The sequence below is a fragment of the Amphiura filiformis genome, chromosome 3, assembly GCF_039555335.1.
Source record: "Amphiura filiformis chromosome 3, Afil_fr2py, whole genome shotgun sequence".
Lineage (NCBI taxonomy): Eukaryota > Metazoa > Echinodermata > Ophiuroidea > Amphilepidida > Amphiuridae > Amphiura > Amphiura filiformis.
Window position 1 is genome coordinate 69,369,044 of NC_092630.1, and position 18,587 is coordinate 69,387,630.

Genomic DNA, 18,587 nt, shown 5'->3' on the forward strand with positions numbered 1-18,587 from the left:
CTGAACCATGACATCTTGAATGGCAAAGTCAATGTTCATCTGTAAAAACGCCAAGAAAAATAAAGGTTTGTCTCTTAAACATTGACAAAAAATTACATGGGCTATCTTTGTTTTTGAAGTAAACAAAAGCTATGTGAATTGTATGATTTCTTTTTTCTTCTGTTTTTATCCCATTTTTTCTCTTAAATTTTAATTTGTTAAATTTTAAATTTAAATTTTGTCCTGACAGCTATTAAAAAACAAAACCCAGAATGGGCTGGTCATGTAGACATATGCAGCAAAACTAATTTCATGCAAGTTTGAGTAACAAATCTTTTCTTTTTGTGGCCTAACATGAGAAGTTGTGTCCCAGTGAATGACTCTAAAAATTAACCGATGTACTATCAAGACAAACCAATTCCATACTTTTGTGTAATTTCAATACATCAATTATGCATCTTCATATATACATTTTCATTAGCATCCAATATGTGTGTATTGCAACTGGATGACTGAGAAACTCCTTCAACGTCCAATATGTATGTTCACATGAGCAAATAAGCTTAGAGTGTTGTGTTCACTGAGTACTTGGTCTTGAAGTTTTTATGGTAAAAATAGACTGTTAGCTGAATACCTTATAACTCATACGAACCAACATGGTGTGATTGATATTCTTGTTATTTTGATACAGAAATGCATCTTTACAGTCATATATGTTAAGTGTAACCTTAAGTAAATAAGGATCATGTGAACATACCCATTGTTATGGTAGCTAGGTAGCTACATAACAGACCCATACTTTGGGCATATTGTATTTATCTACTATCCTCTCTAAATTGACAGACAATTATCAAAAATATTACAAAAGCCATATGCAAACAAGAGAAAACTGGCTGGTGATATTACAAAAGGCAAATGCAAACAAGACCAGTAGAAGTGTAAAGAATAATAATAAACTGTTAACTGTTAGGCCAAGTAAAAAATAAAACATGTTTCACGTCCGGGTTTTCGAAAAAAAGGAGGAAGAGGGGGCTTTTTATTTTCTATTTTTTATCGCAAAATTGGTGTAAATACCCATACTTAAAGCTATTTTAGCGTATACAATAATGCCTGGAAAAAGGAGGAGGCCCTTTTTTATTTGTTGTTCTGAGAGTAACACCCCCTCTAATGATCACAAAACCTTCCTAAAGTGTTTCTTGTATCTTAACAAGGCTATAGAATGCATCCCAACTTCCTAGACATATTTTTTGAAAAGTTATTACTGAATTTCAAAAATAAAAATATATTTGAGGAAACCTCAAAAAAGGAAGCGGGAGGGGACGTGAAACATGTTTATTTTTTTATTTGGCCTTATGCATACAAAACAGGTATCTACTGTCAACAAGCTGTAACTTGTATAAATACATATATATACAAGTTTCTGTTGTTAGTTTTCAATTGCTTGTGATTATAACATGTCAAATTTGAGGTATTATCACCTTTGACCGAGATTTGAACTAATTATATACTGGGACATTCAGTGATTTCAAACCTGAATAAGTTTCCAGAAATGTTCTTTTAGAGGCACCATTTAAATATAGTTATAAGCTTATTCTTGTTCCTAAATCACTAGTATCACTATTGTACAATGCATAAACACTATGAGAATATAGCAGCATATCATTCTTGACATTTGCTTAAAAAGTTACCTTTTCAGAGTCATGGTTAGCAGCTTGCGACACAATCAGGTGACCAGAGGATTGTATGGTCAAGTGACCAGAGGATTATAAATACTACACTGAATAAAGACGCTGTTATGGTGTCGCAAGCTACGTCGCTGATAACCATGACTCTGAAAAAGATAACTTTTTAAGCAAATTGAAATTATGAGAATATATTTGGCTCTAAAAGTATTGCCATGAAAGTGCAGCCATGTATATACCACTTACCCTCCACCAATATTGTGGTATCCGCATAAGCATAGAAATAGTTTCCAGTGATGGTGAGTTCAGTTCCTCCTTCCAAACTACCAGTTGATGGCTCAACACTTGTAATTTCTGGGAACAAATGGAAATTAATGAATATAATAGTGATGATGTAGAATTAGAGTTTCTGTATTAAATGTATGAACAATGGAAGTTTTACCAACTTGGAAAACTTTTATGGACCATTCGATATCAATGTGCACTGCAATTTTGACTTTTTCAACTGAAACAAAGTTTAATACACACTTTTAGGGTTTCTCTACCGGATGTTGATAAGTACCGAAATTCCTTCCCACAATACAATATGTGCAGTGCATATTGTTATGTAATATGCCTATTACCAAATGGGAAGGAATTTAGGTACAAATCAACATCCGGTAGCGTGGATACTGATACTACCTCTTTTATCCCCCCCCCCAGCTCTTTTCAAAATCCGGTAGAGAAACTTTTAAGTTGCATATTGAGAGAGCTGCTTTGGGCACATATTTTATACTTCCCATGTTCAATAAATCTGCAAAATTAACTGAAAGCATCATTTATATATCAAGTTTCATCAAAATCACCACATGACTCCTTATGCTAGAGAGATTAGTATGTTAAAAGGAGGCAAAGCACAATGTTTTCTAATGTTCCACAATGATAATGACAGTCACGCCTGGAATTCAATCATGTTTCACCATTGTTCACCACCGTTTAACAACTGCATCCAGCACATCTACATGGTTTACCTTACTTGGACAGCTAAAGCGGTCCTCATGAAGTGAAACCACACAGACGACACAGACACATTGTTGTTAAACATTGATAAACAAAGGTGAAACATGATTGAATTCCTAAGTGAACAATACTGTCAGTCTTTGTGTCAAGAAAAAGGAAATTGTAATCCAATCATTTACGAGGTTGTTATTATTTTTACGCCAACGCTAACTTCTACGCATCGCATACGTCAGTTAAACTAATCAAATCACTCTACTGAGACTGGTTTTTAATTGGTTTACAAGGAATATGCATAGCAGTAAGCATTGGCATAAGCAATCACTACCTCTTTTATCCCCCAGCTCTTTTCTTACCTGCATGAGTTTGGTAGTGATATAATTTGTTCTGTCCACTTATTTGTAGAGAGGATGAGACTGAATAGGAACGTCCAAACGGACCAGATATCAGGAAATTTAACTGCTGAGACTCTAAATGATAGAAACATAAAATAAGGTAAACACATCAGATTCAGAAAAACAAGCTGTCTCTCAAAAATGCTAATGTTAATATCATACACCTTGCATGCTCAAAAATATTTTTCTTGAAGAATTAAAAGAAATTTCACATAAATATTACTCAAAGTTGGTAAGGTGATCCAAAATATTTTCCCTTAAGAATGGTAAAATCAGTTGAAATGATTGAATTTGATGTCTGATGATGTGAACATTTATTTTCAGATTTACCCCCCATGAAGCAGGCAACTTTGAATTTTTTTTTTTAAACTGGACTCTAGAAGTGTTCATCTCAGAAAACAACTTATTCAATGAAATATGAATTTTTTGTTGCTCTTTTTCAGCCATCCTCCCGAGTGTTAACATTTTATAGTTTATAGTTGTAGTTATAGTTGTAGTTGTAGTTATAGTTGGAATTATAGTTGAGTTTATAGTTGTAGTTGGAATTATAGTTGAGTTTATAGTTGTAGTTGTAATTATAGTTGAGTTTATAGTTGTAGTTGGAATTATAGTTGAGTTTATAGTTGTAGTTGGAATTATAGTTGAGTTTATAGTTGGCTAGATCGAGTTATATAACTAAAGTCATTCTCTGTACCATTATTGAAATTATGCCATAGCTTCCCATAATGCATTGTTGAAACTATATGCTATACATACTCTGTAGCGGAATGTCTTCCCATATTGCATTGCTGTAGATTGTATCGGAATGCTTTCCCATAATGCATTGTTGGAATTCTTGCCCATAATGCATTTTTAAAACCATGTTATTGTCATGTTAAATAGGCCTACATGCATCAGCTGTACCTTATATTCCCATACAAAGTATTGATGAAATGCCATAGCTTCCCATAATGCATTGTTGATACTATGCTATACCTGTAGTCAAATGCCTTCCATAATGCATTCCATAACCTGTACTGGAATGCTTTCCCATAATGCATTGTTGAAACTATATGCTATACCTACTCATAATGCATTGCTGTAGATTGTATTTGAATGCTTTCCCATAATGCATTGTTGGAACTCTTGCCCATAATGCATTTTTAAAACCATGTTATTGTCATGTTAAATAGGCCTACATGCATCAGCTGTACCTTATATTCCCATACAAAGTATTGATGAAATGCCATAGCTTCCCATAATGCATTGTTGATACTATGCTATACCTGTAGTCAAATGCCTTCCATAATGCATTCCATAACCTGTACTGGAATGCTTTCCCATAATGCATTGTTGAAACTATATGCTATACCTACTCATAATGCATTGCTGTAGATTGTATTTGAATGCTTTCCCATAATGCATTGTTGGAACTCTTGCCCATAATGCATTGTTGGAACTCTTGCCCATAATGCATTTTTAAAACCATGTTATTGTCATGTCAAATACATGTACACTATGTATTCTTCCCAGAATGCATCAACAAAAATTAATTTTTATAGCATGATCCTTCATCAATTCAAAGACCCAGAAGAGCAGAGGCATACCAGCATCAGCAGTAATGGGGAGTGGGAGAGGCTGGTCCCGGGGTGGGGGGGGGGCACACAACACAAATGACCATATGGGTATGCTCCCCGGAGAGACCCCCTTTTGGATTTCGCAGCTCTGAAAGACCCCCTATATTTGACCAAAATAGAACTCCGAAAGACCCTTGATTTTGATCATTTCAGCTCTGAAAGGCAGGGTTCGCAGGTTTTTGCCGCAAGTGGAAAAAACCGTGGTTTTAACCATGTTTTTAACCACTTGGCAAAAACAGTTGGCAAAATCTAAAAAATTGATTAATAGTTCAGTTTTATCATCTCAAAACAAATGATTAAGTTACAAAAATACGTAACAAGACCAGGTTTTGTAATTATAAGTACCATATTAAGAAATTAAAGGCATTCGTTTTTATTGCTCAAGTGCATTTTTCAAAATGTGTCATATATCAAATTCAAAACTTTTTCATTTTAAGGACTTGATGAGACAATAAAAATTTGTAGGGTTCTATGTACAGGCCTGTCAGTGCATGGTTTTACTTTTCGCTCATCACCCAAACACCCCTCATTTTGGACTGTGCACTAATTATGAGCTGTGGGGATTTGGCACTTTAAAAGAGGGGGCAGTACCCGGGCAGTACAGAAATGTGTGCAAAATGTCATGCTTGCTATGCTCGCAAATAAACTATTTAGGGACCGTTCACAAGCACTTGTAAGGGGGGGGGCCTGGTGGAAAAAAGGGGCACCATTATGTATCATTGGCCCCTGGGCACCACAACCTCTGAACTACACCACTGAACACTAATTAAACTAATAGAGTGCAATTTGCACTAATTATGTTATGATAAATGGTACTAAATGGCACAATTGTTTTTAAGTACCGCATTGTTACACCCACCCCACTATCATGACTATTTTAGCAGTGTGGTAGTGATCAGATCTATACCAGGTCACAGCACTACAGATCCTGGAATTTATTTCCAGGGTCTGTTTTCACATCTATGGTTTTCACAACTACTAATCATGCTAATAGTCTCCCACAGTGAAAACATTTAATATGGCCATAAAACTAATTCCCCTTTGTTGTGCCCTCAAGTAATTTACCCAGGTCTTCCAGAAAAAAAGAGTATCTGATGTTGAAGTATAGTCTAAGAAGGTTTCAATCTACAGACCTAGGTTTTGAATTTACTAGGTTTAATACTTGATCATCATGAAAGATTTCTTACTTCTGTGATCATATGTAGCATAAGTGAAATATTCAACCCTAACTCTAAACCTACAACTACTATAAAGTAACTATAAACTCAACTATAACTCTAGACTCAACTATAACTCTCTAATTATAACTCTGAATCCAGCTACAATTCTAACTGCAACTATAAATGCAACTATAATCCAACTACAATTATAAATGATTATAAAAATGTGATTACAACTATAACTACAACTATAACTACAAAGTCAATGATAAAAATACATTTACTCCATCCTCCCATGGCAAGGCACTGTACATGCAATCATTGTTCTAAGTACTCGTGGTAGCTCTTATTGATGACCATGCTTCTAAAAGTTATTACTTTATCAATAATAAGTATAGGAGGTGTATTGAATACTTTAAAATAAACATATTTAGAAACACGTCGTAAAACTGCCTCTTTTACATAAATTTAAAGATATATTTTTACGGTCTATGATCTGAGGTTGTTGAGAATCAATACTGATGCCAACAAGCATCAAGTTTGAGCAACTAATAACTACAATTGTGTATACTGGGTATATACAACGAATAGAATCAATAACAGCATTTTATGGTTATAAGGACGATTTATTGATCGGATTGATTCCTAAATTTTTGCCTCAGTTATGCAACATGGTCCATTTATTAAACGATTGAGACAAATTAAATTGATGAAGTCTATATGGATTAGTGCTTTTTCCTTTACTGAAAGAAAAACCTATTCCACTTGTGAATTTCCTGATTTGTATACTTTTCCTACCACATAATACTGTCTTTGAATTGAACTGGTTTCTTAGTTTTCTAATTTGGTCAGAGATAGTTTGAACAGCACATTTTCTAAAAACTAAAATGTTTTGTCACATAGATGTCGTCAATGTGACACCATTTTCGACCATGTTATTGGTAAATCAATATAATTACCTTCAAGTATCAAAGAAATTATAAGACAAGAAGAGACTAGTACAGATTTGCACCAATGACAATAAAAGGAGATGCAACTCTATCGATTTACTAGCTTTTACCCATGGCAAAAGGATGACAACCTCAATTATGAGAATATTTAGTTGCTGATGCTAAGACAATTGAAAATAATCAATTTCAACATGATAGCAAAATAATGTTCAATCACTGATGTCACTGAAAGGTTTATTGATTTATGACGCAGCTGGAAATACATAGTTTAAAAATATCGGGGAAAATATCCAAACACCGACAACTCGAGATTTGAATTTAGTAACTTATGACAAAAATGAGGTTATCTATTATGCTTATAAGTTATAGTGCACTGCATGCCTCTGCACAATTTCCAGAAAATTGGTGATCACTATGGGCAAGAGATTCAGGGATGCATCGATACAGAACCCTAATCATACTACATCTAAACAGTAGAAACAACTATCACAACCAGGGTTAGATCTCCAAGTTTCTTGTATGGGGAAATCAAGGCAATAGCAGTTAGTTAATTGTCCAGGGCAATTTCAAGTCGGTTCAATTTTTATAGACACCTCTAAAATGTTCAATTACTGACACATACAGTAAAAAATGTTCAATTATAGGCATGCTGAAAGTTACTAATTGACAGCTATAAATGTTCGGTGGCTGATACAATTGAACAAAATTCAATCGCTGGACAACTGTAGATGTTATATGTGTTAACTGACATGGCTGGAAATGTTAAGTAACAGGCACAGATACCACAATAACTAGGAGCTTTTATAAAAACTAAAATCAACCCAACACCTGGATTATAAATCACCCCAATATTGATTTAAAACATTAACAACAACCATAGTGCTCTTGCTATAAGTTAACAACAACCATAGCGCCCTTGCAAAAGTGTTATGAATGGGTGACCAATTCTTTTGCAATAACCAATTAACTTCAACCCATATAGCAGCAAGGCTATCACACCTTCATGACAAAAATCTGAAAAGCACATAGGAATACATACATATCCAAATGCTGCTTTATGTTGTGTCTATTACAGTTTGTACATCTTCCTCGATTCAGTAAAGTAAAATCAAATTTTGAGATTTTCTCAAAAAGCGGTTAATTTTGCAGGAATCTGTTATGCTAGTTGGATTCCTTGCTTCATTTCCTTTCTAAAAATGTATACTGTTAAATACTTCTCATTACATTTAGAGATACAATAAAAAGGAATATCTAAATGACTGACTTGAGTACAGACTATAATAATATTGTAATTTTATGTAAAGAGATACCTTTGTAACAGAATTTAACTGATAAGGGAAAGACATTAAATAAATTGAGTCTAGCATCCTCTTTTTATGGTATGTTTCAGTAGATGTCTACAAAAAACGTTTATTCCCAAAATGTCAGCTGATCCTGATTTTGCATAGTGATGTGTATTACCAGAAAAGATAGGCCATAGGCCACTGTGTTGTAATTGTGTTCTGTTAACAGAACATATACAAATTTGATAATATTTTTGCCAAATGAATGAATCAACAAGAGGTTTTTTGCACACAAACATGCAGCCAGAGGTTTCCAAAGGTATGAAAAACTTAACATTTTTTCAGAAAAGTTGGGGGATGAGTTCCCGAAATGCCCCTTTAAAAGTTGATGTCCACTTGAAAAATATACAGCGGTTCATAACTGCAAGACCCCCTTACGTTGTACCCAAATGTTAACATTTGCACTAGGTTTCAAGAAATTTTACAATACCCTCTTTCATGGCTAAAGCCAGGGGATAGCACAAGGCAGCACATATCATACATCATGTTTTGGACCACATTCATCACTTTGTGCCGACTCATCTCACACAAAACATAACTTCTTTGTTATCATCCTTTTCAATTATGTCCCACAATGCCTAAACCTTTTGGAATTGATTTTGCAGACAGAAGAATTATGCATTAGCTCATGCCCAGAGAAGATGATTCTCATCTTCTCTGCTCATGCCCAACATCATATTGACCAGTCTGTTTACACCAAAACCTTAATTGATTGCATCTCGCTCATGCCTAACATCATATCAGCCTGCTTAGACCAAAACTTCAATTGATTGGTTGTCCTCCCCATTTTTGTAGAGTTAGACACTCTGTAAACATTGTTTTAACTTATTTCTTTTCAATAAATCGATAATTATCTGCTTAACCGCTAGAGAGTAGTATCTCAATTTTATTAAGTCGGATCATGAAGTGGGATTCTGATCCTCAGTCTGGCTTGATAGGACAAGATAGGAACTGATGGGCTTCACTTGGGAGAGAGTTTCACTCTGTAACTGCAGTGAATAAAGACAGGTCAGGAAGTGGGACTCTTCCTCGGTCTGGTTTGATAGGACAAGATAGGAACTGATGGTCTTCACTTGGGAGAGAGTTTCACTCTGTAACTGCAGTGAATAAAGACAGGTCAGGAAGTGGGACTCTTCCTCAGTCTGGTTTGATAGGACAAGATAGGAACTGATGGGCTTCACTTGGGAGAGAGTTTCACTCTGTAACTGCAGTGAATAAAGACAGGTCAGGAAGTGGGACTCTTCCTCAGTCTGGTTTGATAGGACAAGATAGGAACTGATGGGCTTCACTTGGGAGAGAGTTTCACTCTGTAACTGCAGTGAATAAAGACAGGTCAGGAAGTGGGACTCTTCCTCAGTCTGGTTTGATAGGACAAGATAGGAACTGATGGGCTTCACTTGGGAGAGAGTTTCACTCTGTAACTGCAGTGAATAAAGACAGATCAGGAAGTGGGACTCTTCCTCAGTCTGGTTTGATAGGACAAGATAGGAACTGATGGGCTTCACTTGGGAGAGAGTTTCACTCTGTAACTGCAGTGAATAAAGACAGGTCAGGAAGTGGGACTCTTCCTCAGTCTGGTTTGATAGGACAAGATAGGAACTGATGGGCTTCACTTGGGAGAGAGTTTCACTCTGTAACTGCAGTGAATAAAGACAGATCAGGAAGTGGGACTCTTCCTCAGTCTGGTTTGATAGGACAAGATAGGAACTGATGGGCTTCACTTGGGAGAGAGTTTCACTCTGTAACTGCAGTGAATAAAGACAGATCAGGAAGTGGGACTCTTCCTTAGTCTGGTTTGATAGGACAAGATAGGAACTGATGGGCTTCACCTGGGAGAGAGTTTCACTCTGTAACTGCAGTGAATAAAGACAGGTCAGGAAGTGGGACTCTTCCTCAGTCTGGTTTGATAGGACAAGATAGGAACTGATGGGCTTCACTTGGGAGAGAGTTTCACTCTGTAACTGCAGTGAATAAAGACAGATCAGGAAGTGGGACTCTTCCTCAGTCTGGTTTGATAGGACAAGATAGGAACTGATGGGCTTCACTTGGGAGAGAGTTTCACTCTGTAACTGCAGTGAATAAAGACAGATCAGGAAGTGGGACTCTTCCTCAGTCTGGTTTGATAGGACAAGATAGGAACTGATGGTCTTCACTTGGGAGAGAGTTTCACTCTGTAACTGCAGTGAATAAAGACAGGTCAGGAAGTGGGACTCTTCCTCAGTCTGGTTTGATAGGACAAGATAGGAACTGATGGGCTTCACTTGGGAGAGAGTTTCACTCTGTAACTGCAGTGAATAAGGACAGGTCAGGAAGTGGGACTCTTCCTCAGTCTGGTTTGATAGGACAAGATAGGAACTGATGGGCTTCACTTGGGAGAGAGTTTCACTCTGTAACTGCAGTGAATAAAGACAGGTCAGGAAGTGGGACTCTTCCTCAGTCTGGTTTGATAGGACAAGATAGGAACTGATGGTCTTCACTTGGGAGAGTTTCACTCTGTAACTGCAGTGAACAAAGACAGGTCAGGAAGTGGGACTCTTCCTCAGTCTGGTTTGATAGGACAAGATAGGAACTGATGGTCTTCACTTGGGAGAGAGTTTCACTCTGTAACTGCAGTGAATAAAGACAGATCAGGAAGTGGGACTCTTCCTCAGTCTGGTTTGATAGGACAAGATAGGAACTGATGGTCTTCACTTGGGAGAGAGTTTCACTCTGTAACTGCAGTGAATAAAGACAGGTCAGGAAGTGGGACTCTTCCTCAGTCTGGTTTGATAGGACAAGATAGGAACTGATGGGCTTCACTTGGGAGAGAGTTTCACTCTGTAACTGCAGTGAATAAAGATAGATCAGGAAGTGGGACTCTTCCTCAGTCTGGTTTGATAGGACAAGATAGGAACTGATGGGCTTCACCTGGGAGAGAGTTTCACTCTGTAACTGCAGTGAATAAAGACAGGTCAGGAAGTGGGACTCTTCATCAGTCTGGCTTGATAGGACAAGATAGGAACTGATGGTCTTCACCTGGGAGAGAGTTTCACTCTGTAACTGCAGTGAATAAAGACAGGTCAGGAAGTGGGACTCTTCCTCAGTCTGGTTTGATAGGACAAGATAGGAACTGATGGGCTTCACTTGGGAGAGAGTTTCACTCTGTCACTGCAGTGAATAGGAAAGAGTTATGGCCGTACTGACCCTGGACTCTTGGAATTACAAAATGAAGTACAAATTAGAAATACAGTGAAACTAATATAAAATACAACAGCTAATTTGCTGTAAAGCTGTGATAAAAGAATCAAGAAATATAACAATTATATTCATTTCATAAGTGCTTTGTGAGATAGTTCCTACAGAAAACTCTTCTCCGGTATGCCATTGCCAAGATCACATAGCATGCAAATTACAGGTTTATTGTCTTGTTTTTCTTTGTCGGTTCATCCTTGTTTACATGTCATAAAATGAAATAATGTATTTAGGCTCATTTATAATACATTAAAAGGTAATAAAATCTATATGCACTGTTCCATGTTCAAAAACCATTGATAATCAAATCATTAAAATGGATCGACAGATCAATTTGTAATCACTTGTATTGATTTGAGTCATCATTAGCCTTGCCTTTTATTGAAATATATTTAATTGATTAAGACTCTCTCAGACTGAACTATTAAATGCATCAAACAGAGCAACCCAATAGTAAATTGTCAAAATACAACAAGATCAGTCAAGATGTTCATTTATTTAAATATTCTGGTCAACCATGTTTAGCATCAAGTGGAAGGGGCACAACCCCCTCTTCATTAAGAATTAACATTGCCCATGATCTGGTGTCTAAGGTCCAGATGGTGTTCCCTTCAAAATGCACCCACTCCTAAAGTATAGTTACACTATTTCCTAAGTGTTGCAAGTGCCAGTGTCCTTTTTGGAGATCAAGACTTAAAAGTCTTGATCTCCAAAAAGGACACTGACCCTTTTAAGTACACAATAATTGACATTATTGACATAATTCATTTATTGACAAATAATAAATCTGGAGGTATGAAAAGTTGATGTAATAGTTGATGCAGTGACCAGAGTATGAGACATGGGAGTGAAAAACATGGCAACCTTATTTTAGTCTAAAGGGCCCTTTCAGTGCTTTTGAAACTAATTAACTTAATTTGACCCCTTTAACATTAACAAAAACAAAATTCAATGTTTTGTTGGGGTGCGGACTACCCTATTCTTCGCATCTCAAAAATTTGTTTCCCGCAACAATGTAGACTATAGAAGTTTTTAGTCTTACAATTTTGTATGCAGCTGGGATGAAAAGCCAACCATTAATTGAAAATTTTGACCTCTTGATTTGCAGTTCCCCAAAATTCCTAAAGTTTTTACATACATTTTTAAATTGATGGTGCAAAGATCGCTATCCGAGCCCTTTTAAAAGTACCCAATTTCTAAACTTTTGGTGCAACTGGCAGCAATCAGCAGCAAATTGCTTGAAATAACCCTAAGCACTTGAATAAAGAAATTTCTGGTGAATGGTCAAAAAAGGTCATAAACACATTTTGCAATTTCAGAGACTTTTGGCAACTCAATGAGAAAATACATCACATAATACAGCATGACACAAGTTACATAAGTAGCTCCTAGTAGCCCAATTCATGGGGTAAACAGCTGTGTATTGGCATCACTACTTTTCGTACCTGCTCATAACAGGCTCATAGCTTCAATCAATACATTATTGATGACTACATGCACATGCGTGTATATAAACGTGAGCATGTTAATTGTGTGATTGTATGGATATGAAAAACTAGGATCATACAGGAGGCGCCACAAAGATTAAATAATTATTGCATATGACCATCACATGCACCATCATGACGCCATGTTGTACCTGACCTCAAATTCTTATTGCAAAGTGGAAAACTTTCATCACAATGTATCATATTTAAAAACAATAGCTTTCTAGGAAATCAAAGAAATTGACACATATAAAAAGAATCTTCTTTTATTCAAAATTATTCCACAATAGCTCATACCACATATCAATAATAGAAAGAAAGTAATGTTACATTTTTTACAAATGAAATTAGTATGTGTCACTGGTAAACATAATAGCATATTCAATATCAATTGATAATGTTTCTGGTTAGGGGTGATCTAAGGGGAAAAAATGTATCAATAAGGAAAGAAAGCAATATGTGTCAAAAATCTCCCACCTCTGCTCCTTTTTTGAAACTGGGTCCCATTTGGAAAATCCAAATATTGACACTTTATAAAAAACATTTTCTTTTTCCATATCCAAATGTTATATAGCTTTCACATGACTTTCTTTTTTGAGTAATGGGGAAAAGTGTGTGCATGATATACTTGTTGAATTATTTGCCAATAAAAATTAACTTGATTATTTTGTTTAAGTTGTGATGTACTGTCTTGATATTTGACAATAATTTGTATGCTTTAGAACCATCAAAAAGTTTATTAGTATAAATATTAGTTACTTGTTCATGCATGGTAGGAAGCCTATATATCTTACATAATTAATAGGGCATACATGTTTTATGCTATTAATTTGCTCTTCATCCCCCCTACATTTTAGATTCATGAGTGCACAGAGCCCCAAACAAATGAGATTAATATAATAATTCACAACTTCCATCGGCAAAATAATTTCCGGTGGTATATTTAAGTTTTTGCTGGTCCGACAACCTGGCTACACCATTGACTGAAATGTTATGTCCCCCCTTAAGTTCTATTTTTGCACAGAATTCTTATGCCCTGGTAAGGAATTAAGATTACCGTAGTATAAAATAACACAATAGTGTATGAATATGACATGTATGTGGTTAATATTATTGAATTCATCATATCCAAGATTTTAAATCAAATAAAAATAAAAACACTTCAAAATGGGACCAATATTCAAAAATGGAGCAGAGGTAGGGGATATTGCTGCTTTCTGTCCGTTTCAAATGTTTTTGATTTTATCGAAACCACATGACTCTTGAATTAAAGTTTTAACTACAACACTATTATTTTTTGCTCACTTGGACATGTGGAACGTTTTCACTAGTCCGACTAGCGTCTTCAGCAGATGGTGATGCTGTGATGATATCTTGTCTACAATCGGTATATCTCTCACTGATGACATCATATGATTGACAGAATGATGTCATAGGATGCTACGATTGTACATAGACAAGATATCATCACAGCATCACCATCTGCTGAAGACGCTAGTCGCACTAGTTAAAACGTTCCACGTGAGCTAAAAATAGTGTAGTGTTGAAGTTAAAACTTCATTCTATTATTTATCTACCACTACGTATGAATATCCACTCGTATGTAACGCATGACTCTTATTTAAAGTTTCTTTGGTCTCAAAGTAAATGGAATCAGGATCTGGTCAAGGAGGAAATTAATCGGCCTTGATTGGATTTGAACCTAGGACCTAGGATTTAAATGAACAAATAATTATGTACTCACCGATAAATGTCCCCTTTGGTTTGACAATCATATCTCCCCAGTTAGAAGTACCATCACTATCCAATGTAATTCCATATCTTCAATACAAATAATATATCAATATTATAGAATTGGACATAATTGGTAACTAATTCAAATCAAATACTATATTTTCCCCCAATTTTGCTAACTAGAGCATCATAAACACCAGATGCATTAATCAGGGAAAAACCAAAAAGATTGATAACATCCTATAAATGAAACTAGTTTCATTAGGAGGGAGGAGGGTTAAAAATGTTGATTACCTCCTATGCTGTAAAAAACAGGTTATTTTGACCCACTTCCAGTTTCATTAGAAGGGGAGGGAAATAGTTATACATTAAGATGTCATCTTTTGAGTTGTTAAGACTGGGGGTCTGGATCAATTCAGCAATGTGCGGACAAAGCCAAAAATAAAGGTTCGTGGAATTTGCCTAAATCTTGTGATAGGAAAGGTATTTGGGTCTAATGATTTTGTAACTTGATCAAAAATTCGAAAATCTCTTGTTGCCATGGTAACGGTTCTTTGAAGATTGCCACAGGGAAAGTTCATTTTTTTAATTTTACAGTTCGAAAAAGACACATTTTTCTAGCTAACACTAATGAAATTGTTAGAAGTATGGAACAATTTAAATTGCTGCTGATAAATACCTATGTATTAGACGTTACAAAAATAGTATTGCCAGTTTTCTCACCCACCTAGAATATTGTGTAATATGCAATGCAAAATCCCTCTTTTTTTGCATTTTTTTTCATTAGTAAAAGTGGTATAACTTTGAAATTCAACAACTCTCAAGAAGAAGTTTGCTGATTAAAGTCAGGGGTTGGATGAGAATGACTATGAATGGGGATGATCAACCAACCAATAAAAAAATTGGGGTCTTTACCCCATAACGAAGTTTTACTTTGAAGAAAGTTCGCTATTTTCGATAAAAATGAGCTAATTACATAGCACTTTCACAGTATAAAAAAATCCTTTATTGGCTTGTTGTTTGCAAATAACATACCCAGAATAGTTCATTGACCCATCATAACCATTGGTTATCATTTATTTAAGTAATTTTACTTAGTAAACTGCCAGTGACCCTCCCCAGCCATATGGTTTAATGCATGAAAAATGTGCAAAGTTAGGCAAAAATGGTTACCATGGGCATTAATTTCTTGGTGGTGGTTATTTGTCTTTTACAATCTCTACTCTTCCTAAACAATGGATAAATCGATTATAACTATTGAAACCAAATAAAACACATTATATTTCAGTTGGTCACTACTCTGGAGTAGGCTCATTTCTACTTCTTATTTAGGCCTATATTCACTACTGGACCCATTGATTGACTTTATCTGAAATACCTCACCAATAATCTAAATATGGTTTAAACATAATGAGAATGTGATAAGTCCTTTTTACCAGTTGTTTCTACCTTAGCTGGGGTTTATAGCAACAACAGCAACTGACATACCAAGTAACATTTTTCTTTGTTTTATACAATGTTATTTATAAATTTAGTTCTAAGACTGCATGATACTGAAAACAAATCTCAAATGTAAGAAAGATCAAACATTGTACAAAACAATAGAAAAATGTTTATAAAAACATGGGGGACTGGACAATGCACTTGAATTGTTGTTTTTAAAATGCAATGTCACAGTTTTTTTGTTTTTTTGAAAGTTAAATGTGGACATGGTGAAGCCATCTCATGTGTGGGATTTTCTAATGAGATCATGAACAGTGCCTGACAGATGTCTGTGAGAGTTTTGATGCTGACACTGCTAAGTTTGTCATCTTGTACTCTAAATAATCTATTTGTCCCCAAAGTAATAGGAGTAATGGGATGATAAAGTTCTGGTTTCTGCACCGCTTGCTTTAGGCACTCTTGATATACCATTGTATCTGCAGGATCTGCAAGTTCATCATTGATCTCTCGGAAAAAAAACTACTTGTGTGTTGTGGGGTCAGAACCTCAGATGTAGGCCTGCTAAACATGCTAAATGCCCTCTTGTTGCTATTTTACATCCACCAAAAAACGCATTTGCTTAGCAACAGCAGAAGAGTCTCTCTATTCCCAGCCCGGATTCCCAGTGACCTCTCCATGCTCATACCCATCAATAATATATTCTTTCTGCTTCTTGGAAATTGGGTTTATTTGTTTCTTGCTGACTATAGGTTAAATACCACTAATTATGTATTACACGGGTTTCAATGGCAAAATGGCTAATTTCGGGTGGACGTTTCTCATATTCAGAACTCTCACAGTTAAATGCCACTAATATCAGGTGAAACTATATGATTTAGATGCCAAATGATCAAAAACTCAACATAGGTTGACCTGAGACTTTTTTAACGCACTGTTAACCGCAAACACCTCAAAATGGCAGTGCGCACCCGAAGCTGAAAGTTACAATATGGTAGGGCGAATATTTACTAAAAACCGAAGCCGTGCGTATGAATTTTGGTACTATTACAACAAAAATGCCATAATTATAATGAGAGAAAATATACCATTTTGAAGCATCAAACCCTAAAAAGTACTTTTTTGGCTATATTACTTGGTCAATTTCAGCGATTTTAAAGCAGTCTTTTCAGATGCCATGCAAACAAATAGTTACTCGTCAGATTTCCATGTATCGCCCAGGCCTATTAGTGGTATATAACCTTTAGGGCCAATTCATGACCTAATCATATCTCTGATTCAGAAAGAATGCATTGCTGTCCGCTTGTATTTCCTCTTATCTTGGCTAGAAGGCTTTTTAATTTTGATGTTTGTAATTTTGTCATATTTTCCTGACTGAATGTGAGCTACTAGCGTCAATGCTTTATGTATGTCGATGTACATGTTTCCTTGGGTAACTGAATAGCGTTTGCAATACCTCTTGAATCCCCCGTAGCTAGTAGATTCATCTACTGAAGATAAAGCTTCACATACTTCCTATTGCTGATTGGTGTTCTCGTAGAATTGGTGAACACTGTTGATTGTACTGGGTTAGTACTAGTAGCTGCCTGATGTTAAAAGCAGCACATAGTTCATGATGTTGATGATTTTCAAATGTTTCTTGGTTAACATTTTCTGATGTTGAATTCCCTGAAGATCCATCTGCTGGAGATGAAACTTTACATGCTTCCTGATGTTGATGGCTAGGCTTAAAACTTCCAAACGGAAGAATTGCTTGCCCCTTCCGGCCTGCCAACAAATCTTTGCCCCCCCCCCCCGCACATGACATATGTTTGAGTTCCCAATTTGCAAACCTTATAATAATGGTCTAGATGTACATGTATAATGCAAGCGTAGTGAGCAAAGAATTTGGCATATTTGAACGTTTCTGCACTGTTTTTCTAAGCCCTTATCAGAGCGTGTCTGTAGTATAGTCTGCCCCGTAAATGTGCTCCAATGTCCATTGCCACCACCTAGCTTGCAGTGGCAAACAAAAACATGGGCAAATGCCCCTGATTGGTGTTCTCGCAGAGTTGGTGAACTCTGTTGTACCGGGTATCTAGCTGTCTGATGCTAAAAGCAGTGGCAAACTTACAAAAACCTGGGCAAATCAGATATGTCGCAAGCACGGTATATTGACACTACACTATGAGCTCCTCTGCGACGGCTAGGAACCATGGTACGTATAGGTTCATGTACTAGACCCCTCACCCCTTTGACCTGCCAAAAAAAATTGCTCCCCCCTTTTTGGGGTTGCACCCCCATATTTACCCTTCCTACAGGGCTTATCATTATTGCACAGCCCCTGATTGGTGTTCTCTCGTAAAGTTGGTGAACTCTGTTGTTTGTACTGGGTAGCTAGCTGTCTGATGCTAAAAGCAACCTGTCTTCCAAGCGCTGCCCTCTATCTGTATTTGAATAGCGCTGCGATCTGTCTAATCTGCTTAACATGCTTAAAAGGCCTGTGTGTATAATATAGCTTGTTTGTACCATTTAAAACTGAGACTCAAATTTAAGAAGTCACTTAATCTTTTCATCAATAGAAATATATTCAAA

The 18,587-nt window shown here is 36.1% G+C and overlaps 1 protein-coding gene across 1 annotated transcript in view; it reads right to left on the bottom strand.

Moving 5' to 3' along the window:
* LOC140147462 (fibrocystin-L-like) overlaps nucleotides 1-18,587 on the bottom strand; it is a 96,157-nt gene that overhangs the window by 52,275 nt on the left and 25,295 nt on the right. Inside the window, 3 exon segments of the mRNA XM_072169240.1 lie at nucleotides 1,908-2,015; nucleotides 3,014-3,127; nucleotides 14,584-14,660. Coding sequence (XP_072025341.1) covers nucleotides 1,908-2,015; nucleotides 3,014-3,127; nucleotides 14,584-14,660 — 299 coding nt within the window.